The sequence below is a fragment of the Pimephales promelas genome, chromosome 25, assembly GCF_988280905.1.
Source record: "Pimephales promelas chromosome 25, fPimPro1.hap1.1, whole genome shotgun sequence".
Taxonomy (NCBI): Eukaryota; Metazoa; Chordata; class Actinopteri; order Cypriniformes; family Leuciscidae; genus Pimephales; species Pimephales promelas.
In genome coordinates this window covers 2,560,827-2,588,774 of record NC_142793.1, presented here as the reverse complement: position 1 = coordinate 2,588,774, position 27,948 = coordinate 2,560,827, and the positions used below count along the sequence as shown (strand labels likewise).

General features: G+C 40.5%; 1 protein-coding gene across 3 annotated transcripts; it reads left to right on the top strand.

The window, feature by feature from the left end:
• nfat5a (nuclear factor of activated T cells 5a) lies at positions 1-27,948 on the top strand. 3 transcript variants are annotated; one of them, XM_089127743.1, is made up of 14 exons: positions 1-305; positions 7,575-7,703; positions 11,113-11,650; positions 13,633-13,816; positions 13,912-14,102; positions 14,188-14,360; positions 14,449-14,583; positions 14,814-14,866; positions 14,949-15,081; positions 15,601-15,639; positions 16,882-16,956; positions 17,042-17,151; positions 17,293-19,564; positions 23,994-27,948. In XM_089127743.1, the coding sequence occupies exons 1-14, from the start codon at positions 233-235 to the stop codon at positions 24,200-24,202; spliced, it is 4,314 nt and encodes a 1,437-aa protein (XP_088983869.1). In that variant the 5' UTR covers positions 1-232; the 3' UTR covers positions 24,203-27,948. The 3 variants fall into 3 exon arrangements, with proteins under 3 accessions (XP_088983869.1, XP_088983870.1, XP_039512700.2); XM_089127744.1 differs by having other exon boundaries at positions 7,544-7,703; XM_039656766.2 differs by lacking the exon at positions 15,601-15,639.

The window sequence follows — 27,948 nt, the reverse complement described above, 5'->3', positions numbered from 1 at the left end:
GGGGAGGAGTCGCTGAAAAAGGTGAATGGCTCTAATGGCTGGCTAGCTAATCATATGGAGAAAAAAACACATTAAAATGTTCCTGAGTGTGAATTTCACTACTATACATGTACTGTAAACCCTTTATAAGGATTTTATGATTGAAAGCATCTCTCTTTCTATATGCATTGCTCTTTAAGCCGAGCGTGATAGAGTCGTTTCCTCTGATCTCATGAGGCTTTAGCATGCTAGCATGCCCTCTGATTTTATATCTCTCCTGAGCGCCGATATCGACCCTAGTTCTCCTAAATCACTCTATTCCAAAGGTAAGAACGTGTTTTTATGATACTACGACTTTTCTTCATTCATTTAGGTTTGCATGCGTCTTCACGGATGGTTTAGTTGTGGATACATATGAAGAATTGCTAACGTTACCTAGCACGAGAGGAGAGCACGCGCTAGCTGTGTGTATTTATAAATGTGTGAATATGTATGAGTGTAAATGTGAGTCAATGTATGCGTGTGTTTGTGTGTGTGAGAGTCGTCTATATAAATGCATGTGCGTGTGTGTGTGTGAGAAAGAGAGAGAGAGAGTGGGTGTGTGTTTGTTTACCTTTACACATACACACATTATAAGTGACTCGTGGCTCCGAGACAACCACGGGTTGTTGTCAAACACCAAACAAGTATTTCGGACACACACCGTTGCTGTGGTGGTGTTTTATATACACTGACTTTGAAGTGCTGTAAAGTTGGACTAGTGCCATGATGGATGATGCTACTGATCCACGCCTATCAGAATTAATATTTCATCAAGACATTGAGCTTGTTGCGAATATAGCTGGCAGTGTTTGTCATATTAGAAGGTAAGCACATAACTGACCTTACTTGAGCATATGATGTTCATATGTTGATATGATGAGGAAAGTTAGAGGCTTATGTACAATAAGCCAGCCATTTGTAATGTTGATGACAGGTACATATTTATCCTGTGGCCAATGGGAAGTGGATAACATCCCTTTTTTGGTGTTTATGTGCTGATAATGATGCAGATTTGAATAGAAACTAAATGTTTTACAATATGTTAAGCTCTTTAAAGTGGTGGATTCTGGTTTGCTGTCAATGTTTTTACCATTTTCACCATGAAAATACACTTGTAATTTGTCTGTCCAGATTAATAGATAATAATAACAATAATAGATATAGCAGATGGCGATTACAGCAGAAATAGGCATGAGGTTTATAAGCGTGGTTTTGCACATTATGCTCCTCCTCGCACACAGTTAAATGCTTTCAAAGTTTACTCATTACTCATTTACACATTAGTAGAGTTGAGATACTGGAGATGCCTCTATATGTATGGTCAATAATATGGTAGTTCTGTAAGTAGAGCTGCACGATTCAATTCGGTTCAAACACCTGTGCATCTCATTCCTACATGACAACGTTTCAGTTCTGTACATTAAAACTTTGATAAAAGCAAAACCACATGTGAACGTTCAGATCTGAATGTTATGAAAGTCTTTTCAACCATTATCTTACAATAATTCAGATTATCCTAAATGAACTGAGTTAAGTGTATAATTCGGATTGTCTACGGTAGCGATAAAAATAGAGTAAATCACCTTGATGCTTCAAATGAATACTGTATCAGTAGCATCGTTACACCAGTAGGTGGCGACATGAGACATGATTTTGTTGTTGAATCCTTCATTCAGGAGATTCGTTCAAAAACACTGATTCATCCAGTAATGAAACAAGTGAAGTCTTTATGAGTGAGTCATTGATTTAACAATGATTTAGATTAAACATTTTAAAAGGAAAAGATTTTTAATAGATCAGCTCAATCATCACTTTTCAATCAACATCATAATATCTCAATCAGTGTCTGATTTGAGCACTTCTGGAACAGGAGTAACGATAGTTTCTAGAATCATCTTTGCCATCACGAATCAATCCAATTCCTTTGATCAACAGCGGCATTTGCACTCGGCTCTTCAATCATAGCGATCCTTACAACGTGATTTTAACATTATAAATCAAATATATATTTTAATGCTCATCCTGCCCTCCAGTCAGAGTGGGAAATGTCCAGATATGGTGGCAAAACAGACGTTAATTTCAATTAAATTCAGCCGAATTGTATAGGAACACCCTATGAAAAACCACCCACAGCGTCCTCGTTTTGCATGAGGAGAACAGCACACACTTGCTAGTGTATTGATCCGTCTCAAGCTGTTTGACCTGGGTCACATGGCCTTTGTGTTCGATTCACTCCACCCAACTTTGTAGTGACAGACGTGTTTAATAGTTCAGGAACTGCTTATGCGGTGCCACCTGTGTTTAGTGGAGGTTTCACAGGTGAAGTGTGTAATTATTGTGACACTTTTCCAGCTTCAAGAGCAGTTCTTCTGTCCTTTTGAACAGATTTAATCCCTGCAATATAAAACGCTGGCTTGGCCGAGGAGAATCGGACGAGCCCATTATCTCTTTGTCGTCCAGGGATGCGGAGTGTTAAAATAGCAGGAATGCCGGACGTGTGGGGTTCGTCTACACTACAGGCACCGGGGGCCGTGTTTACTGTGATCCAGTTTCCATCTCTGCGCTCGTCCACTGTTCTCTGTGCCAGAATGCTATGCTGATACTCATGCAATGGCACGTTTTACAAAATATAGTGCTTAAACTCTTAAAACGGTGCTATTTTTGATCTTAACAAAGTCAGAAAATATTGTTCTTCCACCTAGGCATTTTTACAGCCTTTATTTTTGGTTATTTTGGCTTAATTATATATATATATATATATATATAAAATACTCTTTTTAGACACATTTTAAAACCTTGACTTTTTATGTTTTATAAATAAAGTGAAATGACAGAAGAAGTTTCAGGATTGTAGATTTAACATTTCAGGACCCATCTGGTTTGGGGCAAAATGTTGATTCATAGTTAATAACTTATAAAAAAATCTAATAAAAAAATTAGATTATTTTATTTATTATTACTTTTATTTATGTTACATTTTTGAATATGGGGAAATGATCCAAGATTTTCCTTCAAGTCCCCCTGTAGTCAATAATTGTATCCCTTAAAACTCATCTTTTATCATCAAATTTACACAAATTGATTTTTTCATAAAAAAATAGTCTTTATGTCTTAAAATATCTTGAATGTAACGCGACACCCTTGCCTCATTTAGTATGCCCGCTTCTATGAATATGCAAATGAGCCCCGCCTCCATTCACTCACTCAGAGATCCACTGGTTGACGATCTCACGTTGATCTGATTGGTTACAAGGTGGTTTGTGAGGTCAGAAACACCAGCGATTTCACACCGTGTGTTTGAGACTGTCTTTGGTTCACTGCAGGAAATACTCAGCAATGCTGTCCACTTATCAACTTACACATGGTGTGTGTTAAAACACATTAAAAACACCACATACACACATAAACAACATTAAAAACTGGATTTTTACCACAGGGAGTCTTTAATGTAATAGGACACCAATTTGTACCCCATGAAGCGTATAAACATTATTTTATTTTATGTGTGTAAGAAAGAATAAAACCTTCATAGATGGTCAGAGTACAGTGCACTCAAACAGAAATAATCTTTGGCAGTAAAAACAAAGTATTGTTTTGTCATGGGAAGTAAGTGTGTTATGTTTGGCAAGGGTTTCCAGGTAATGTGAGCGAATCTGTGCTGGTCAACCCGCTCCAGTGCTTGCCTATCAGCAGCAGTGCTGTAATCATGCTGATCGGGACACAAGGGCACCCGGGACCAAGTGTCTCTCCGTGAGCTCTGGGAACCGTAAACACCTCCTCTTATTAACTATCTGCTGCTCATCAGAGAGCTAACACCATATCAGACTACTATATATAGTGAGCGCTCCACTTTCCTTATTATGAAGCGTATGAGACGAGGCAAATTTCTGTTTGTGAATGCTGACAATCTTTGAGTGAAATATAGACATTAAGCTGGTTATTATGGCAGTGCTCTTAGTCTCTACAAAAGCATGTCTAATTAATTGAAATCATGAAACTTATACAAATATTAAACTTTTTGTATGAAACAACATTAAAAAAAATCGATGAAATGTTTCTTTTTCCCACAATTTTTTTTTTCAGAAATCACATACTTCCCTACTATATAGTAGACGAAAAACAGTACGTGACAAATATATACTGTGACCAGCCACTGGGGGGCGATCGAGACTCTGGCTTTATGAGCTATACTGCGACCAGCCACTGGGGGGCGACCGAGACTCTGGCTTTATGAGCTATACTGGGACCAGCCTAGGGCTGCCCCCGACTAAAGATATTCCTAGTCGACTAACACTCCTGCATTTTAGCGATTAGTCGAATAATCGTTCATTTATGATATTAATATAAAAGCTTGTGTATATAAAAGGAAACGTATAGTCCAATTTGAAGTTTATTACTTCCATCTGACAGAAAATGCTAAAGCATGATATTTGCACGTTCCAACTGAAAATTAAGCGCTTAAAACAGAATAGTAAAGCATTTAAAGTATAGAGTGCCGACACGTTATAGGCTAATTATAGAATAAAAAACAGCAATCAGACCGCCTGTGCAAGTGTGCATTTTAATCATTTATTAACAAAAATACAAACTGTAACAGTTACATGTAAAAAAAAAAAACAGTTTTGAATAAAATAAACTTAATCTCATTCTGTAAAATAAATTAAATAAACTTATTAGTAAGGCCTAGTACAAAACAAAAAAACAAACAAAAAAACCCAACAAATACTGTAGCAAAAACGCTGTTTGGTATAAAATTAAAATAGTGGAAATTAAATTAATATATATTTTTATATTGTTCAAAAGGAAAATTAACAAAAACGAACAATTTAGTAAATGCACATGGCACAACGCCAAAAATATTGCGAATAAAAAAGAAGACGGCAAACAAATCAACAGCCTAAGTATTTAATAAAATTGTTTATTTTTCATTATGAGTGGCACGAGATCTCGTTGATCTCTCGTTGCTTTGATGTCATGTCGACTGCGCAGCCCCTGATTGTGTGATTTTATTTTTTTGCGACTAAACGACTAATGAAAATGTATTCGACCAAGCCCTCCTCATATCGACTAACATTTAGTCGACTATTTGGGGGCAGCAATAGACCAGCCACCGGGGGGCGATCGAAACGCTGGGTTTATGAGCTATACTGGGACCAGCCACCGGGGGGCGATCGAGCAATTGGCGTTGTGAACGGCATTGAACCATAGATTGTAAACAATAGTATTGTACATGTTTTTGGTGTTCTTGCATTTACTTGGCATTAACCAGCAGACGTCCTCAGCGTGCTATGCTTCGAGTGAAGCCAGTTGTATCTGGCCTAGTTAATAGTGGAATAAAAAAAACACCTAGTCCTGTTCACCGCAACTTTAAAGGAAGCAAGACAATGTCGTGTAAACGAATGCTGGAAACCTGAGGTAAAACTTCTCTTTATTCAGAGGGTGTGAACGATTGGCTTCCACATCCATTTTCTTAAAAAAAAGGGGCTTGACTTGTCAAACAGTGCTGGCGATTAACTTCTGCTATTTTAAACACGCGAGCCCTTAAATTAGGATGGATTCTGATTGGCTGTCAGTGTTTTATCATTCAACAGCTGATTCTCTATATCGTTATCGCCTGTGCTGTGAACTCTTATATTCTTTGATATTGGGTACAATTTTTAAAACCATTACCGTTATCGTCCTTGGTGTGAACGGGCCTTTAGTCTTGGTTCGCTTAGCGTCCGCGCTGTCATTAACACTGAACCTACAAATACATAAGGCTTTGTGCGACAGAACTTACAAAACATCCAGACCAATGCTGTGTATGTGCATATGTTGATATGATGGCATTTATGAGAATAAAGATCTGCTGCGAGGAGACGCGGTTCTGACGCCTGTACAGAATGATGAGAATTATGATGAAAATTATTGAGCATTCTGTACTTTTCATGGCCATATCTTATGACATCACGTCATTGTGTCAACACAGCCTTTGTTAAACAGATTGGGACCCATTAATAAACAATAGAGCCAGACCGATATATCGGCAGGCCGATATTATCGGCCAATATTAGACATTTTCCAAACTATCGGTATCGGCAGTTATAATGGCCGATAAATGAATATTTCAAAAATAAAAAAGGATGAAACACGCTTCAATTATCTCTCCTTGGCCTGTTAAATTGAAAATGTATGTTTTACAATTTGCAGTATGACGTTAACTATTGCTAAATTATGGCTCATCATAGACAAGCTAACCTGACATTGTAATTATAAGGTAGTTTATAAGGCAATGTAGGGACTAATTATTATTTTATTTATCAGAACTTTAATATATTTTGATGTTCCTCTGTTCTGTTGTGACAATAAAAGAAACGCGTTTCTTTTTAAAATGCTTTATCATATTATTTTAGTTAAAACTCATAAATAACTACAAATAACTGTGTTAGGGAAATCTGTTAATGTTTTGTTGCGCGTTTCTGGAAAAAAAATAAAAATATCGGCCGATATATCGGAATATCGGATTTTAAAACCAAAAAATATTTGTATCGGCATCTGCCTTCAAAATCCTTTATCGGTCGGGCTCTAATAAACAATAACATTGTCAGTGCTGTTCAAAAGCAGAAGTACAGATGCTGCAAGATTATTTTTTATTGCTCAATATTGTATTGCTCTTGAAAAGTTATAAAATGGCTGAAAAGCTAAATTCGAATTTATCTTTTAAATATTAGCAAAATTTGAAGTATATTCAAATTCTTTTTTTTTAATTTTTTTTTAACTTTTTTTATTGGAACAAAGAACACAAAAGTTATCATGGATGTTACAATATCAGACAGTATCACAAAATAATTCTAACATCTTGATATATAATATCACACTCAATGGTTTACATACAAAATACATTTTTTCCCAAAACGTGTTAAATTTGTCAAATTTGAGCCTTAATATAAATGTAAGCCTCTCCATACTGTATATTTAGTATATTCAAATTCTAAAGGCGATTCCTAACGTTAGAGGAGGAAAGTGCTGTATTGCCCACAAGAGGGCAACAAGGACACATAAACCAAATCAAGCATCTTTTATTGAAACAAAAAATGACATTCGCTTTTTAAAGTGCGTTAACTTTTGAAACAATAGTTCTTAGATAAAATATTATTTCCTTAATGTGCATGCAAGGAAAATTAGATTTAGCATAAAACTGTGTTTGTGCATCAGTAACCTGAGAAAACACACTTCAACACACAGCGTAATGAACTACATGCACACACTCCACTTCTACTCACTACATCTACAGAAAAACAGCAGACGCTCGATTTGATCTGAGCGCTTTCTGTTGACGGTGTTTCAGCTGATGAACACACACACACACACACACACACTCAGCTCTGACCGAGCTGTGCAGGTTTTGGTCAGCAGGAAAGCCTTTCAAATTAACAATCTTGACACCAAAAATTTGAATTCCACAGTTTTTGCATTCGTATGTGCAGTTCTTTATTTTATTTGTATTGTATGAATCTTCTAAACTGTAGTGTTTGTGTGTCAGCCCTAATCTGCAGCGGACCTCTCTGTTGCAGAGTCAGTGTATGACCTGCTCCCCAAAGAGCTGCAGTTGCCCTCGGTCGCTCAGCAGGACAGCCGGTTCCCCATGAGCCAGAAGAGCGGTGGAGAGGCGGGCCCTCCTCCAGCTGCGGCCCTGGCCTCAGGTACACACTCTCCAGCGCTCACGCTACACACACACACTCTCATCCCCTCCACTCACCTCTGAATCCTGTGTCTCTGGATCTTTACTATACTTTTCTCTTTTGGTGGTGTGGTGTTATCTTTTTTTTTTTGTGGGTTTGATCATTTCTTTCTAATGCTTCTGACCCTTGCTTCCCATTTCACTCTTTTAAAACCCATCTGGACATCCAGACCTTTTACATTTTTCTTTGACATGTTTTTCTCTCTCTCCCTTTGGTCATTTCAGATTTTGCAGACTAACTCATTCGAGTGCTTTACTTGACCTGTATAAAAGAAAGCTGTTATTGAGGTTGAGTGATTTCCTGATTCTGCCCAGACCTTGTTCTGGAGTTTCGGCCTGTTATGGTTGAAGCCAGTCAATGAAATATAACCAGCACTCACTGGCTGGCAGCGGTCCATAGCGCATTAGATGACACCTAAAATTATGTTTTTATCTTTGTCTACAAATATATTGGCATTTGGCCTAATTTGAGGCTTGTCTCTTAATCTTTTCGCTTTTTTTGGGGAAGGCCTTTGCTTCTTTCAACTAATAATAAAATGGCTTGTAATCAGAGTAGGGCTGGGCAATATAGAATTACAAAAGAAACCCAATATTTTATATGACTCTATTCATATATTTACAGACTTGTGTATGTATTTATTTACTCTGGAAAAATCTTTTAGGTTTATTCAACAGCCATTGTTGTCAAGTAAATAAAAAATGTAAAATATAAAAATATTTATACAAATATAAAAATAATTTGATGCACCAATAGAACAATACCTTTTAACAGCATAATGGTACGTTCACCCCGTACGCGAATAGCGCGTCAAATTTTCAAAATTCAAATTTTTAGCCCACTTTGTATTAATTTGCGTGTCAAGAGCGAAACTGACGCGGGTAAAATAGCTTTGAAGTAAAATAGTTTGAAGCAAAATTTACGCGTGCCTCGCGCATAAAAAATCAAAACCTATTGACGGCCATCTTTTTTTTGTTGATCGAGCATTCATCGAGAGATTCACCGCATTGTATTTGGAGAGCTAGAACAACGGCGTGGGGATCATCGTCGCCTTATTTGTGTCAACCGGACCCTTCGGAGGCGAACCGTTTGGCGAGTTTCACCATTTGCTCGCTCCAGGAGCTGCGCTGGATGACGGCCGCTGTCAGCGGTACTTCCGTCTGTCCCGCGCCCAGTCTGATGACCTGTTGTCCCGCATCGGAGCGAGGATCACCCTCGCCCTCATCCATCTAATCTAGCTGTCATTTATTTTTGTTTTGATGATAAATAGAGCCAGCCTTCAAAAGTTATTACCTGTCCTGTGATATTTTTCTCTCTCTCACGTCCAGACACGAACTTATGCACATGTATGTTGGTTGTCTTTACATCATAATACTATTTCATGTAATCTAGATATGGAATGAATAACATTCAATACAAAATGAACATGTCTCGTATATAGAAATAATGCTGATAAAATATTTGCTTTGTTGTGCATAAGAATCCCACCATGCATTTAGTCGTATTACAAAATAATTTATTGAAGCATCCAAACACTTGCTCCTGATTGGTTAATGCGGCGCGAATTGACGCCAAAGTTCAGATTTTTCAACTCGGACGGCAGACGTAAATTCGTGTCAAACGCGTGAATGCACAAATGGCACTAAATAAATCATTCGCGCGTAACGTGTTTAACGCACCAGACGCTCGATTCGCACCATTCACGTGAACGAGGCGTATTTGCATCTTCCGCGCCGCACTCTATGCCTCATTCACGCCGCAGGAATTTTTACGCGCGTATCGCGTCTTTGCATTGACTTCATTGAAATCAATGACAACATTGAAATCATTCGCGCCTGACGCGCTATTCGTGTCCGGTGTGAACCCACCATAATGCTTAATACAGTATTTAGCTAATAGTTCGGGTGAAACATATTTATTTAGAAAATAATGTTACAAAAATGTTGTTTTGTTGCTGCCCGGCGATCTGAAGCATGAGCTGTTAAGGCTCCGCCCACTTCTGGAAATGGGGGCGGGGAGCAGCAGCTCATTTGCATTTAAAGATACACGAAAACGACATGTTTATGCTTTCATCCAAACGGACATTTTGGACATGGTATAATAAATGAACTGTGGGGTATTTTGAGCTGAAACTTGACGCACATTTTGGGCGACACCTGAGACTCATATTACATAAAAAGGAACATAATAATAATAATAATAATAATAATAGGTCCCCTGTGCAGTAAATCATTTGGCACATGACAAATCCAATGCCACACAAGGATGTCTGTAAACCTTCTAGAGCGATTATGTAAACAAATACTTTTGGTTAATTTAATACATTTGCAGAAATTAATCAAATTTCTGTTTTGTTTTTTATTGTTTGATGTGTTTAAAATCATTTTGATATTCACAACTTTGGTTCATCAACATAATAATACCAAATATATTGCCCAGTTCTAATTAAAAGGCAATACTCTGCATAGTAGCCAGGTTAATGTTACACTACCTCCTGTTTTGACAGAAAGCTGTCATCAGTTTATTCATCAATACATTTGAGCTCATCCAAGTTCAGTACCAAACTAGGACAGTGAGAAAACCGATTTTTTATTTTCATATATCTGTAACAAAACTGGCCCAATAAATTAGTCATTTCTAAAAACAGATGTTTTTATGATAATGATGTTTTTTTTTTTTTTTTGCTTATGATTCTGACCAAAATTTGCAGATATCTACATTGGATGACCAGCACTTATTGTTTATTCGCTGTCATTTGTCGTTTTTATTCCAGGGAGTTCCCTCTGAATCAGGGAGAGTCTGCATATAAAATGGTCTGCAGTTCTCTGCTTCGTAGGTCAGAAGCTTGTTTATTCTGTCTCCATGGCTACGCTCAGTCCCAACCAAATTGTCCAATTGGCATGCATTAGTCAACACCTCAGAATTTTCATTGTCCAATATTATGTGTCTATGAGAGGCTGTTTTGAATAGATCAGCTCTGGGTTATCATCCACCAGTACCAGTTCGTCCAATCGGCATGCAATACTCAGTTATTATTGGCCATTACAGTTTGTCTGTGAATAGATCAGCACTGGGTTATGCAGAAGTGACAACAGATGCTCTGTATACCCCTCATGCATGTTTATTTTTTGCTTTTTTATGGTAGGAGGATTCAGTTATTGGGCCATCATACAAAATAACATGAAGGAAATAAGGTATTGGACAATGCACAAGCTTAATTAGGCTTACTTTAATTAGCAATTTAATACCAAGACATTCCAAACAGATAAAGGGCATTGACCAGATACCATGTCGAGTTTCACTGCTTGATCGGGACTGCTAGCCAGATTTAAAGGGAGCGGTTTTTAACCGTTCTGCGTTGTGCACACTACAGATGCTGCCGCCACATGCACCGCTGCCTCCTCCCCTGGAGGACTCAGCACCCTTCCTTCCTGTCCCAGCATGCTCTCTGCTACCTCAGCCCAGGAGCAGGCGCCCAGGCTCGGGCCCGCCCCCGAGGGGGTGCCCGAGAGAGTGTGCGTGGAGCCCGGTTCAGCTGCGGGCGAGAGCCAGGCGACCCCCTCGAAGCGCCGGACCGTCCTGAGCATCTCCCCGCCTCCCGAGGATCTGCTCGACGACAGCCGGATGTCCTGCCAGGACGATCTGCCGCCCAACCCGGACTCGGAGCAGAGCGGCAGCATGTGGATGGACGACTCGGTGTCCAACTTTAGCGTGGGCAGCAGCAGTTCGTACAACGACAACACTGAAGTGCCCAGAAAGTCTCGAAAGAGGACTCCTCGGCAGCGGCCGGGGCCGAAACCCGCGGCCCGCGAGGAAGCCGGCATGGATGTGTTTGATGCAGACAGCGCTAAAGCGCCACACTTTGTTCTTTCACAACTGGGTTCAGACACCAAAGTCACACCCAAAGTGAGGTTGGTTTCCTTACATTTTCTACGTTTGCCCCACAAAATAAATGCAATATGAATAGGGCTGCAGGATTAATCGCAATTTACTTGAAATCGCACTTAAACCGTTTTCTTATCGTGATTATTTTTTCATGCGCAGCTTGTCATTGATCGGCTCTGCAAACGCTGCTCCGTTGAAATAACTGCCAGTTTGAGTCGCTTATAACGTGCATTTGAAAAAGCAACACATCTTACCAAACATGAGAAGCATTCATGAACCCCTTGACCAACAAAAGAGAACATTTAATAACACGCTTTCACTCCAAACTCTCTTCATAACGACATTTGAGCTCGTTCTTCTGTGAGATGATGCGCTTCTTACTCAGAATAAGGCAGTCGTGTGTTTATTAGTCATGTTTAATTAATCAAAGCTTTTTAATTTTTCAGCTACATAGATGATGGCCATAGTGATTTCCTGGAATGATGTGTGTTATCGTTAGGGTTGGGTATCGTTTGAATTTGAACGATTCTGATTCCGATTCCTTGTTTCGATTCCGGTTCCTAAAGATTCTCGATTCCGATTCTTTTAAAGGGTTAGTTCACCCAAAAATGAAAATTCTGTCAGTATTTACTCACCCTCGTGTTGTTCCAACCCCGTAAGACCTTTGTTCGTCTTCAGAACACAAATTAAGATATTTAAGATATTAAGATCACTCCTGCATACAGTCCATAGGCTTCTTGAGGGAATGACTCTTGATGGCCTCAAAAAGTCATTAAAGACATCGTTAAAATAGTCCAAGTGACTACAGGGGCTCAATTTTAACTTTATCAAATGACGAGAACACATTTTGTGCGCAAAAATAAACAAAAATAACGACTTTATTTCAACTATTCACTTCCTTCTCCATGAGCCTGTAGTCAGTTAACGTAGTGTGATTGCGTAGAGCTACGTCACACGTAGGCTCACTATTGGCCGACGCTGGTCATGTGTGTGATGCGTGTGACGTACAATAACAGAAACTTACGCTATTAAACTAGTAACCTGACTCGCGCAGAGGGAGAAATAAACGAATAGTTGAAATAAAGTCGTTTTTTTTGTTGTTTTTTTGTGCACAAAAGTGTTCTCGTCGTTTGATAAAGTTAAAATTGAGCCCCTGTAGTCACTTGGACTATTTTAACGATGTCTTTAATGACTTTTCGATGCCAGCAAGTCATTCCCTCAAGAAGCCTATGGACTAGTATACAGGAGTGATCTTAATATCTTAAATATCTTAATTTGTGTTCCGAAGATGAACGAAGGTCTTACGGGGTTGGAACAACATGAGGGTGAGTAAATACTGACAGAATTTTCATTTTTGGGTGAACTATCCCTTTAAGAGGCAGGGTCAAAAAAGTTTAGCTAACCTTGCTAACCAACGGTCTTTCTGAAGGAATTACTCCTTCTGTCACAAATTTTGCATTTTGCCGAGATTTCGTTATTTTTAGTGAAAGTGAAGCCACACTTTGGACCGCTGACGTAAGCTACTCATGTTCGACTCGCGCGGTTATGCCAACACTTCCGGTAGACGCTTCTTCTTTGGTGTTGTTCAGCGGTTTCTTCTTCAGCTCGGCGGACTGTGAATATCGAAACTAGGAATCGAAATTTTTACTTTTAAAACGATTCCGGGAAAAACGAAAAGTTAGTCCCGGTTCCAATCGATACTCGATTCTCGATACCCAAACCTAGTTATCGTACTTCTGCGGCAGGGCATATTTGGCGTGTGTGTGTGAGACGCCCTCTGGTGTTCAGAGGTATATGTGGTGTGTGTGAGACTGCCGTTCAGGTGGAACAGCATTTAATACCGATCAGCCGCTGCACTGACGAGCTGCACATAAAATACTCGCCAAATCGCGTGTGCAAATCGCGGTTAATCATGCAGCCCCGTTTTCGCCTAAAAAAAAAAATTCGACATGAATTTTAAAAACGTCATAGAAGATGTTTGAATTGCTTCCTTTTACTATACCTTTAGCTCCCTGGAAGTGTCAAACAATCAGAAAGGGGGGATCCTTTCCATTCAGTACCCGCAGAAGAGCGAAGGGAAGGAGCTGAAGATTTTGATTCAGCCAGAGACACAGCATAGGGCACGATACCTCACAGAGGGAAGCAGAGGATCCGTCAAAGACCGTACCCAGCAAGGGTTCCCCACAATCAAAGTAAGAATTTAAAAAACATTATATTATCTGGACTAATGTGCTTTTATGGAAGTAATACAGTTTATATGGTAATGTCTCTATATGTGGTACATCAGTTAGAGGGAGTCAGTGAACCAGTGGTGCTCCAAGTATTTGTGGCTAATGACGCTGGACGTGTGAAGCCTCATGGGTTTTATCAAGCCTGCAGAGTGACGGGGCGCAACACAACGGCATGCAAGGAAGTGGATATCGAGGGGACCACAGTTATTGAAGTGAACCTTGAGCCGACCAGCTCTATGACCCTACCGTAAGGATCGTTCCGTCTGTTGTCCAATCGCTTTCAGTTATTGTGTTTTGTTGTCGTTAAAGTGTAATGTGGCGTGTGTTGGCAGCGTGGACTGTGTGGGAATCTTGAAGCTGAGGAATGCCGATGTCGAAGCTCGTATAGGGGTTGCTGGCTCCAAAAAGAAGAGCACTCGAGCTCGTTTGGCCTTCAGGGTCAACATCCCAAGACCTGACGGATCAGTCCTAACCCTTCAGACTCTCTCCTCCCCTATCTTATGTAGTAAGTGCAAAGGGTTGCAGGGTATATATTTGATATTATGGATGTCTGTCAGTGGTTTTAACCTGTATTCTTTATGTCACATTTTCAGCTCAACCTGCTGGAGTGCCAGAAATCCTTAAGAAGAGTCTACACAGTTGTTCTGTCGCAGGAGGAGACGAGGTCTTTATCATCGGCAAGAACTTTCTCAAAGGAACCAAAGTTCTTTTTCAGGAAAATTCTACAGGTACATCTTATACCATAAAAGCATTAACTTTATACTGGGTGTTATATGGGAATGATGGGATAGCATTGCATACTTTTGTGGCACTTGTCACCTTTCAGAAAGGAATGACACATTAAATTTAGCTTGTGTAGTATGATGAACATACTCCTACTTCTTATCTGTCCAATGTATGTGGAATGTTTTGCACCAAAGTTCATCTTTTTCCTTCCTGTTTTAATTTTTCTTCTCAGATGAGAGTGGCTGGCAAGCTGAAGCAGAAATTGACATGGAACTTTTCCATCAGGCAAGTGGAATACGCTTGTGAAAAATGCTTATCATTCAAAAATATCTTGTCTAAAGCATCTTCTCAACATAATTTGATCCAGAATCATCTAGTGGTGAAGGTTCCCCCATATCTTGACCAGACAGTGGCCGCCCCAGTCTCTGTTGGGATTGCCGTAGTGACAAACGCAGGGAGAACGCATGATCTACAGCCTTTTACCTACACTCCTCTTACAGGTTGGTGAAGAGAGGATATGTTTATAATAGTAACAGGTATCCAGCTCAGAAGTTAATTAGAAAAATTGTAAGGATGTGTTGACTGTAAGCAAGGGGTGTCATTTTCTTATTTGAAGAGTTCAGATGCAAAAGCCTCTAAGAGCCATTTGAAATTTTCTTCTAGAATGATCATTTTTATCAAGCTTGTATATTTAAGTTCAGTGATTTCACTTAAATGACAATGATAATTACCTATTAATTGTTATTGAAGTGAAATTACTGAACTTAAATATACAAGTTTGATAAAAATGATCAAGAAGAAAATTTCAAATGGCATTTAGAGGCTTTTGCATCTGAACTCTTCATTTGTAAAGTCCCAGACATATAGTACTCTACAATAAAAACTGTCTTATTTTAGGATTGGAACCTGTCCTATTTTGGTTTGGGGCTTAAACAACCAGTTTTTTTGGGGGTCTTATTTTAGGGGTGGGGTTAGGGATACTGTTTGGCCTATGATTGTTTGAAAGGAATGATTTGCAGGACCAAAAAAGGATGGCGAGCTACGCATGTCTGTCTTGGGTAAGTAGGGTTAAGCCTAGTTCATACTACATGATTTTAAAACATCGGGCTGAACTGCGCGGTTCACACTACATGACTTGCTCTCAGTGAAATCAGGAGTGTTCAAGTTGTTTAGCTGTTCACACAACATACCATGATTTATCCACAACAGGAGGTATCTCACTACACGAGAGATACAACCACGATCGGATGATAAGAGCAAATCATTTTTGACTCTAATGAGAGCTGTTTCAGTACTATGGTACGGTCTAAATCCTAAAAAATAATCAAATAAATAACGAGTTGACAACAACTATGTCACCCAACGATTCTATATTGTCTACAAACCACGTTTTGTCACGAAAAACCACGCAATAAAACGAACCAGAAATGACGCGAAACAGCACGTGCGCCAATACCCAGCGAAGAAGAGAACACAACACGCGAATATGGACGTCAGACAGAAACTAGTGCTGCACACTGTTTGCGCGACGATCTGCTCTGAGAAAAAAAAATGCAACAAATAAATAAAAACTAAGATTTACCTGGTGTCCTCAACCCATGCGTTGCTATGATTGGCTGTAGCTCATGACATCACTGAGGTTGAGTCGCGCGACGGCTCTGGATATCTAGCATGCTAGATGTTTTTCTGGGCTCGGCGAGGCGTCTGGGAGCGCCTTCACTGCGTTGTTGGGTCTTTCATACTAACAGATTGGCAAGCGTTCATCGTTCGCTAATCCCCGCGATTTGCACGCGATAACACCCTGACCTGTCGGCGAGCTCAACGATTTGCAAATCGGGCTTAAAATCCTGTAGTGTGAACTATAAAGTATATTTGGGTACATCAAGCTAAGTTACTTTGGTAAAACAGGTTTGGAATTGTGAATCTTTGTATAGTTGAGACTACGCTCATGAATATTAATTTGGCCATGCTGATAGTGTTTTGTAACTCCTGGAGTGTCCAGTTTTATCGTATTGGTACATTTGCTCCTGATTGCTATCTGACAGAGCAGGCAACAGAAAGGCAGGATGAACAGTAGTGCTGCAGCTGCCAGTTGAAAAGAAAAACATCAAAAACAATGTCTTGGTATATTTGGCTAAAGATTACAGGCTATTGTTTTTGTGAATATTGCTAGCAAGTATCTTCAATTTACCTTGTGAAATTTTGTTTTGGTGACACCCCTTAATGGGACACAGTATAAGATTGCACTTCCGCACCAATAGATGATGTCATCATTCATTATTTCAACTCTTTGCATACAGAGAAAGTTGAAACACCAGTGAAGTCAGAACTGCCAGCCACAGTCAAGGCTTGTACTTTCGAAGAGCAGATAAAAGGTGTGTTATCAAAAATATTTTCATGCTTTGCCGTCGAACAGCCTTAAAGATTAAGCTCAAATGTTTCATCACTTTCTTTTTACAGCAATGCAAACAGAGACCAGTTGTCTAAACAATGTCTTATTGTTACCTATGGTCAAACGAGAAGAACCCATGGATGTCTCCTGCAACGCAACACCTTCAGATATCTTTAAGGTACTATCATTTTTAAAGCCCATCCCTTTTGAGGTAATTTTCCATTTTTAACCTTGGAATCCCTTAGTTTACGAAACAAAGTATTGTTTTTATGAACGGGGCATGAAAGTTAACAGATTGTTTCTTATTTTCACAATGCAGCCTGTCGAGGCCCTTAGTTCAACCCAACAAATCTTGGAGATAAGTACTGTCCTTCCCTCTGCCACTAAGTCTTTTCCAAGCCCTGTGGCTCTCCAACCCGTCGACTCACCACAGTCAACGGCTCAAATATTTACCACTCAAGAAACCTTGTCCACCATTCAAAAGCAGGACATTCCTTCCCCTACATCGTTCCAAGTGTCCTTGTCAGAAGACACAACGGTTCTCCAGCCGGTCCCCCCTCAGGTCCCTCAGCAGTTCTTGCGGGAAACCCCAGAAACTTTGTCTCCTGAAGACAACAGTGCAGATGGAAGCGGAATGGTATTGGTGGGCATAGACTCTCGTAATCCTCCATCCCAGCAGCCACAGGTTCAGGCGCTTTTGCCCCAGGATGGGGTTGCACAGCTAGAGAGAGCAGTAAGAGAGCTGCAAGCACAACAGCAGCTAAACTCTGTACTTTATAGCCCAGCGCCGTCTGCGGAGAGCCTTCAGCAACACGTCCAGGAAAACATGAACAGTTTAAGGTTGGGTGGAAATGAGACCTCTCTAACCAACCAGCAACAGCAGCAGCAAGAGCAGAATATATTGGAGAATCTACATCAACAGCAACAGAAGGCACTTGTGGATCTACAGCATCAGCAAACAGTCCTTGAAAATTTACAGCAACATCAGAAGGTCTTGGAAAACCTCCAGCAACAGGCTCTGGGCAACATTCAGCAGCAGCAGCAGCAGCAGCAAACACACAAAGTTTTGGAGAACCTACAGCATCAACAACAGCACCAGAAAGTTCTTGAGAACATTCAGCAGCAAAGTTCAATTGTGACTCTGCAGCATCAGAAAGTAATTGATAATCTTCAACAGCAGCAACAGCATCAGATAAATTTAGAAACTCTTCAGCATCAGGAAGTTTTAGAGAACCTAAAGCAACATTTGCAGTCGGAGCTCTTGCAGACACAGATTCCAATGCAGTGCACACCGAGCTTCACCAGCGAACAGCAGAGCTCCTCGCAGACCAATACTCTATCGCAGCCCTCAGAAGGCTTCCTCCAGAACCCACCCCAGCAGCAGACTGCACTTTTCCAACAGACTGGAAGTCTTATGGCCATTCAGACATCGAGCTTTCTGCAGCAGCCGTCCTCTCAACCTTCACCCCCTCAGCCGCTCTTTCAGAGTCACAACCCCTTGACTGAGACGCAAGACTCGCAGACAGTACTCTTTGGATCCACAAAGTCACCACAGGTTCAAGCAGCCTTATTTCCTGGTACCATGACAATGCTAACAAGCACCAATCTACCCCCAGAACAGCAGGCTCCTTCAACTAGCCTGTTTATTACGCAAAGTGTGTTGCCTAGCCAGCTGCCATCGGATAATAACCAGAACCAGCAGCAGCAGCAACAGATAACTTTCCTCACGCCCATGCAGACCTCTGGAACAGACGCTCAGACTGTCTCACTTTTTCAGGGACAAACACAGTTGTCCACCCCAATGGAGCAACAGGCTCCCCAACAACAACAGATGGCAACACCCCAACAAGCCCCTCTTTTCCCAAATATTGCCACAATATCTCCGAATCAGCAACAAACACAGACAGGCATATTGTTCTGTACCACAACCATCAATCCCCATGATCTGCCCCAGGCTCTGTTATTCAGTGGCCAGAACCAAGCTTCGCTAGGAAGTGACCGCCTCCCAGAAAATATCTTTCAGGAGCAGCAACCCATGCAGGTTGTTCCCAGCTCTGAAAACGTTACCGCAAACAACCCTTCAAACCAACCTACCGTTCCGGCAGCCCAGTCAACTCAGAATCCATCCATTATTTTTCCGCAAGCCAGTGTTGTGAATGTTGCCCAACAGGACTCGGCAGAGCCCATGTCTTTTCAAGACCAGAGCACCATTGTGAGTGACTCGTCTGCCAGTATGCCTTCAACACGGACAGAACTTTTTCACGATCAGCAACCCATGCAGGTTGTCCCCAGTGCCACCAGCGTAACCCCTGTCTCTCCTACAGACCAACCTTCTGTCAACAATTTTTTGCCTCAGTCAGCAATTTTAGCCCTGCAAGGTGGTGTAAGTTCTCAGGACTTGCCTCCGACTGCGGCAGCGGCCACTATATTCAGTGGACAGAGTGGTGTGGCAGTGAGCGGCCTACAGAACTCCACTCCCACCACCCCTCAGCAACCGCCCAGCCAACTCTTTCAGACCGCCATTGGGGGAACTCTCAGCCAGCCTGGACAGCCAGGACAAGCAGGCCTTTTTCTCTTTGAGATTCCCAGTGGTAAGTGCAAATATAGCTGCAGTTGCAGTCATAGCAAATAACAATAGATTTGAGGGGGGGGGGGGGGGGTACTATTGGGACATGCTTTGGAGCAGTCCTTCCCTGTCCTGGGGACACCACATTTTGCACGTCTCCCTCATTGCATCCACCTAATTTAAGTCTTGCAGTCTTTATTAAGTGAGCTGGTGGGTTGAATTAGGTTTGTTAGATGAGGGAGAAATGCAACAACCCTCTTCAGACATTTTTTTTTTGAGATTCCCAATGGCCAGTGGTATTAAGTCAACCATTAATCAGAGTTAAAATCTTATCAAATGACTGCAAAATAAAAATACCATTGGGTCATGATCATTTTGATCAAAAGATCATTTTGTCCTCGACCCAGTCCAGGGGCCGGTTGCACCAGCTGGACGTAAAAAAGTTGGGTGTAAGCTGTACGCTGGACTTTGTCCAGCTTTCTGATTAATATTTACACCCATTGCACCATCTTAAACTGCGACTAGGCGCAACTACGCAATGCGCGTACACCCTGACTTGTTCTACCTGTTGAGATACCGTTCGCATTACTATGGTTACAAATTTGAATGTACTCCAACGAATTGATGAAAAACGACTGCTGAGCCGAAAAAAGAACATTTAATTACTCAGATTGTGAAACAAAAAAATAATATATGCATATTTTGGTATGCAAGCAAAACAATTCAGTAACAAAAATAAAACGAAACATCTGGCAAAAGATAACAGCGGCAGTAAATACACCTGAGGGTGGACTAGGAAATCTGTCTGTTACATGTTGTAACTGCGTTGATTAATTCTAACAATTCAACCCTGCTGAAACGAAAACGTTCAATAAGTTCTGTGTCTCCTTATATATCTAGAGGATTGGTGCTGTCTCTCTTTCACCCCGGAAAGCTCGCAGATCGTGTAGCCTGTATACCAGACACACCATTTTCTCAACGTTTTTATTTATGGAAACAAGTAAAGACTTCTCACTTTACACCTACCTTCGAATATGCGTAAGATTAAGGCTCAATCCCAAATCACCCTTTGGCCCTACCCCTCCGTTTTGCGCGTTCACGTCTAGGGGTAGGGTGTCCCGATTCTTGTTGAGATCGAGGAGTAGGGTGAAGGGGTAGGGCCACAAAGCCCTCGAAATGGAGATTTTTCAGAGGCATACTCCAAATGGAGGGCTAAGAAAAAGTTCACAGAATGCATCGTAAATAACCGGCGAGATGGATCGCAAACGGTTAAACGTTTAAATTTAGCGCCAGATGATTCCACCACACACTTTATTTACTCTTATAATAGCACTATAGTCATTTAAATTAAGAAATGGTATAATAAATTACCTTTCAGATCAGAAAAGTCATACATTTCGAGGAAGGGATGTTATAATCATCATGTTCATTCAAAGTTAAGAGCAGCTGCGCTGATTGTCAGTCGTTGTTTTGGAGAAATCCTGTAAAAACGCCGTAACGGCAGAGCCATCGCCGACGACTGATGACGTATCGGGTTCATGAGGGGTTGTTCCATTTCGTAGGGGAATATTTCAACCCCTTGGCCGTTGTAACTCCGTTTTAAGGGCCAAGGGGTACACTCGAAAACAAGGGGTAGGGCTAAGGGGTGAACTGGCATTGAGCCTTAGGCTGAACCCCAATTCTCTGTCTTACCCCTTACCCCTTCCCCTTCGTCTTACCCCTAGCCCTTGTCCCTCGAAACCGAGTGGTAAGCGCTAGTGCAAACATACCCCTATGAAATGAGACACCACTCGGTTACGTCATCTTGCATCGTCCTTAAAGGGTTAGTTCACCCAAAAATGAAAATTAAGTCATTAATTACTCACCCCCATGCTGTACCAACCCCGTAAGACCTTCGTTCGTCTTCGGAACACAAATGAAGATATTTTTGATTAAATTTGAGAGCTGTATAACTACCACATTGGCTCCTGAAGGACTGCCTCTTGACGGCCCAGAAAGTCAATGAAGAAAATGTTTAAATATCCCAAGTGACTACCGTGGCTCAACTATAAGTTTATCAAGCGACGAGAATACTTTTTCTGCGAAAAAACAAACAAAAATAACGAGTTTATTCGACTATTTCTTCAACTATTGCCAGAAACGAGATTTCCTTAGATTTCCACGCCGCATGCGCGAGAATTGCGATCTGCTTACACCAGCTTACACTACTTCAGATCGCAATTCTCGCGCATGCGTCGTGGAAATCTAAGGAAGTCTCGTTCTGGCCTACAAGGAAGAAAAGAAATAGTCGATTAAACTCGTTATTTTTGTTTGTTTTTTCGCACAAAAAGTATTCGCGTCGCTTGATAAACATATAGTTGAGCCACGGTAGTCACTTGGGATATTTAAACATTTTCTTCATTGACTTTCTGGGCCGTCAAGAGGCAGTCCCTTAGGAGCCAATGTGGTAGTTATACAGCTCTCAAATTTAATCAAAAATATCTTCATTTGTGTTCCGAAGACGAACGAAGGTCTTACGGGGTTGGTACAGCATGGGGGTGAGTAATTAATGACTTAATTTTCATTTTTGGGTGAACTAACCCTTTAACTGGCGTCTGTGTCACCCAGGGCAACAACTTTTACTGTCTATGGGCAACAAGTGTTGATCACAAACTTCTCGAAACTTTCAAGATCTTGCCGTCAAAATATCCGGGATTGGGCTTTTGCTTTCCGTCTTCACTATTCATTATGTTTACATGCACAAGGTGTTGTTTCAATCGGACTGAATTCATTTAAATCGGTGAATCTGAACGTATTGTTGATCTAATATTCCCGTGTTTTCGTCTCAGTCGGGATCCGTTTGAAGCTGAATACATAATCTGAGAAGCTGATCGCGGACGTGTCTGTGTCAAATAATGTACACATAATTAATTGCGACTGTAGAAAGCAATAGCTGTATCCCGGACTTTTTGGGTGATCTTGAAATGTGGGACTGATTGTGCAAAACAGCAATGTAACGTTAGCATAGCCTAGCGTAGCAAAGCAGCGATTTTTAAAAACTTTAAAAACGTTTCAATAAACAACATAGGTGCAAATATATATGTACATAATTGTGTAGAGCACAAAACAAGACGGTCATATTTTTGTATCAATCATTTAAGAGAAAAACTTGTGCATTTCTTACCCCTTGGTTTCAAGTAAGCTTGTGAAAATTCTTGGTCTTAAGGGGTATATACCCCTTCACCTTACCCCTACCCCTAGATCAAAATGAGAATTGGGATAGCCCTTCCTCTCACGTGAACGCGCAAAACTAAGGGGAAGGGGTAAGACAGAGAATTGGGATTCAGCCTTAGTCTCAGACGTGTACTACTCCCAGATGGTGCAACAGGGATTAATTCTACGCAGGACTTAAAGCGCATTTTACGTCAAGCTTAGGGCCAATCCCAATTCTACCCCTTACCCCTTCGCCTTCCCCTTGACCCTTGAAACAGAGTGGCAATGCGTAGGGGTGAAAATATTCCCCTAAGAAATGGGACACCACTACGCCTCTGTTAAACGTCATTATAAGTCGTCGCTAGCGCCTACGTCACAGGAGATGCGCCGATGTTTATCACAACTTCCAAGATGCCGTCGACAGCTGCAGTTATCTCAGTCGCGTGGGTTACAGCTATTTTCTTGCATCTTGTGAAGTTCGCAGGAAACAACGGAGACGACGAAAATATGTTGCGGGACTATCGTTAGCAAACTACAGTAATTTTAGCGAATTTTTTTTTTTTTTTAACAAACGTTTCTGTGAAGAAACTGACCGTAAATATGAACACAATATTGAATGTAACAAAGCAAATCATTGTTTGTCGTTACAATACTTATTAAAGCCACAAATACTTAAATTTATGGGTCTCCTTTGTTGCTTGGGCAGCCAGCCTGGGTTAGCAGTGACACTTCTCATACCCCTTCGTTTGAAGTGTGCTCCCGAAAAATCTTCGTTTGAAGGGCTATCTGGCCCTTCTCCCTAGCCCTCCCCCTCCAACCAAAAGAGAATTGGGACAACCCTACCCCTTCACGTGGACGCGCAAAACGGAGGGGTAGGGGAAAGTGAAGGGGTAAGGGGTAGAATTGGGATTGGCCCTTAGTCTAACGGTCGGGTGTACGTTCGGGTGCAACCAAGGGTGTCAAACCCTGCTCCTGGGGGGCTACTGTTCATTGCCTCAACACACCTGCCTGGAAGTTTCCAGTATGACCTTTATAGTGAGACCTTGATTAGCTGGTTTAGCTGTGTTGCTTTGGGGTTCGGATCTAAACTCTGCAGGACAGTGGACCTCCAGGAGCAGGACTGGACACCCCTGACCCCGCCCTTATTGTTCTGGAATTGGAGTAGTCGCCATTTAATGATCCAGTAAATTCCAGATGCTTAAACCCAAGTTTGTCCTACATTTATTTGCCTTTCACAGCCCAATCTTTTTGTGTTTTATTAGAGTGTGGACAGCTAATAAACTCTCCCGGTCCGGCGTTGTCAGATCAGCTCGTCACCATGGGTCATCCCGGTTCGGATCAGAATCAGAGTAATGCCCAGATTCAGACCTTACTGGACCAGTCCAACAACATCGACGAGAAGATAGACGAACTTCTGGAACGTTTTCAGGAGCAGGGAAAGACGCTTCCTAGGGATTTCTTGGACCATTAAAGATGAGTAGTTAGAAACCTCACTTCAGTAGACCACCGTCCTCACTGCTTGTCGTGTTCCTTTACATCTTGCGTCTTATGTCGGTATTATCTAAGCTTATCTAAGGGTCGTCTCAGTCGGGGGTCTTCACTTATATCTATGTTTCTGAAAGCTTGTAATGTGTTGTTTCGGCGGGACATGTTAGCTATGGATCTCCTTTTCTTGATGGACATATAAGGGTCCACTTTATTGAGGCCACCGTTTGGCATGTCAGCATATCATGTGACCCATTAAGCCATTAAGTATATTGGCACTTTGCTACTTTGTATTGTGTTCTTGACTTCCAGTTGAATCTTCTCCATTTATTGCCACTGTTAACCTGTTTTTCATAGAAACCAACCTAGTACAATATTAAATCAAAAACTCTCTGTTGCCGTTGAGATACTAATACATTGTGAATGAATTTGAAATATATTTAGCACTTTAGGGGGTTTCTACCGTAACCGGAGATTCTCCCTTTTAGCTTTGTAACCCATACGTGTCTACTTGGCTGTCAAAGCTTTTCACGTTTTGATAGTCATAATGCTTTTCTAAAAAAAAAAAAAAAAATAGTGTTTGTGTTTCATTACTCTTCAGTGACTCTTTTCTGAATATAGCCTATTTTATGAGCCATGTTTTTTTGTGTGTTTGAATGTTTGACATGTCCATCTAATCTCTCAATTTTCTCATGACATTTAAAGTCAAGATGCTCAATCACTCCTACTCTTTTCCTCTGTTTTAGTTTTATTTAATTTTATTTTATTTAAATGAACAAGAGGTCCAACTTGTAGACATGAATTCCTATCAGGGATGTGAAAATGTGCAACATTGCCATTGAGATATGTGAACTGATTGTATTATCATCCAGCTGAGGGTCTACGATGTGTGTGTGTGTGTGTGTGTGTTTGTGAAAGACGTGTTGCTGTTTGTACTATATAAGATGCAGCTAAGTTCTTGATTTTGAATTATATGTGGATCGTGGAGATTATTCAAATAAGCACAAGCTTGGAAGAGGGTTTGTTGTGGTGGTGCACCAAACGCGCATGGCCTTCTCTCATCTGTGGTCCTCAAAAAACAAAACGCAAATGAAGATATTTTGCTTTAATGAGATTTAAGAGTTTATACCGAGGAAAGGATTTTAAGTTTGACAGCTTTACGCCATGAATGCTTCTGAAAGCACTTCCACAGAAGAATGAAGATCATACTTATTTTGAAAGACACGAGTGTGAGACATGATGGCAGGATATTTATTGCTGATGTGAACCATCACAGCTATGAGTGTTTTTGGGCAGCTTGGTCCATGTTTTCCATGAGTGTTACGAAGGAATTGGTTTGTTTTCAAGTTACAATAAAGGCCCAGTGAAAATCAGAGATTTAAAGCAAGCTACGAGGAAGAGATTGCCTCAAACCATCAGTGCACGACAATCTCGTCATACGAGTTTGAAAAACGAAGGCTCATACCGCTCGGAAATCCTTATTTGATGCGATTTCTGTAGGCGAAGTGTGCGCTGGTTTAGGGACTCGTACAGGGTTTAATACATTTAGTCATGGCTGTTTTTAAATGGTTTGAGCTGTTATTTAAATTTTGGAGCATTGTAGTTTCCCTGTCAGACCCTTACCCAGGAGATATTTTATCAAATCACATTTATTTGACATTTTACAGTCTTTTTAAAAGCTCTTTTAAGACATGTTTTCGACGTGCTCTATTCGAAGATTTTCTCATGCAAACATAATGTGAGGCAGTTCTATGTGAACACCTTTGCTTTGTCGTTTTTACGTCATACCTTTTCTTGTCTTTAAAAAAAAAAACGCTTTATGTAAAATTTGCATAACAAATTGTAAATAGTAGATCGGCTGATCGACGTGTGCTGTTCCTTTGTGAGGTAGCAGTTTGTTAAAAGCGTGCTCTCTTTGTAGTGAAACATAATATCTCACCTGCAGGTGAGGCGTACATACAGTATTTTTGTAAGACTGAATTTCCAAATGTACTGTGTACATTTTAAACATGTAAAAGTGAATTGTCCCTTCTGCAGTACTGTACTTCATATGTCAATATTCAGAGCGCTGAAAATGATGGGTTTTGTTACAAAAGTGGAGATTGTTATTCGTTTGGTAAGCGAAATTCAAATATTGTCGATTTGTAGACGATTAAAAAAAGAGGCTGGTTTTGGTTGTGGGTGAATCTCACACACATATTCCTTCCCCAAAATCAAAAAACAAAACGTGAAAACAGCTGATCTTTAAATATACATTAAATATACATACTCGTTGTACTGACTCGAAGTGATGCTGATTTTCATTGCTGTTACAGTATTGTGGTGGTGTTTTTTTAAGTTATGAAAATTGAGTTTTGATTTTGGGGTGAAATATGTTCGATATTTAGGCTAATGTCCAAGCGAAGCCATAAAACAAGACAACTGGGACTGGAAGTGTGTGTGTGTGTGTGTGTTACCTCATGGTGTAGGACATATAGATTCACTCTACATCTAACCTAAGGACCAATTCAGAAGAATATTTTCTCAAAACAAGGCAGCAAAATCAATGTCTTTTGATTTAAAGATTTAATTTGTCCATTCTTGTTCTTTTTTTTTGGGTACTGATGCTCCAGCTTATGTGGAAATCATATTTCTGCACAAATCCATCATTAACATTTTAAAAGGTTTTACTTTCCATCATATTGTGCTTTTTGATTGAAAGTACTTTGTGCCTTTGCAAGCCTTTCCTCTTACTTCTAAAGGACCTTTGTATATAATGAAATACTTCGATGTAGTGATTTACTAGTTCTTAATCCACAAGTAAAAGACTACGGCTTTGGTTTTGGTTTTTAATTGACATTATGTCTGGTCGAATCGTCTTTAAGCGGTCTGTAAGTGTAGTCTCGAATACATCTGAACGTTTATATCATGAAACTGCTATGCAGCCTCAACTCACTTTTATTTGGATTTGATTTCAAACATTGCCATTCTCATCCACTGGTGGTTCTTGCCTCTTGACATTTGTAAGATTAAGGTTTAAAGATTGTTGTTGGTCTCAATGATTACAGGTTTTCTGATCGGGCAGTGGGTTTGTGAAGAAGTTTTGTTTGTAAAGGTTAAATTAAAAGAGGTTTGAAGAGCGCTTACCCCAGTCACCAGCTGTTGTGTGTGTGTGTGTGTGTGTGAGGGGCACATTTTAAATGCACTCTTTCTACACAGTTTTTATTTGGTTTGCTTCTGTTTGATGTGATTAACGTCCACTGCTTTTAAAGCGGTAACAGGACAGTGGTTCTCAACCTTACACTAGGAGTGTTGATGGGGTCAAATCAATAATTCTGCTTAATTTGGGGATTTCAAGAGTTGTGTGTACCAACAACAAATTAATCTTGACTTGGTCAGCTCCACAGTGGCGGTGTTGGATAGCTTGGACCAAATTTCCACATTGTGGTTTAGTGTTCAAGTGGTGCATTGCACATCCTATTTCCACATTTAAATGACATTAATTATAACTTATTTTAAATACGCCATCTCTCTGGCGCCCCCTACTGGCCTCCTGGTTCAGAACCACTGTTTATAGGGATTCAACCGTTCATTCGTGAGTGTGTACGAATGACGTTCAGTATCATGAAGAAACATGAACTAATGACATCTGATGTTTTTTGTCTTTGCTTTAATCAGTACATTTGTATACTCCTGCAGTTATATTTCTGTAAGATGTGCTGCTATATGAATAAAGATAGATATGAAGTTCTC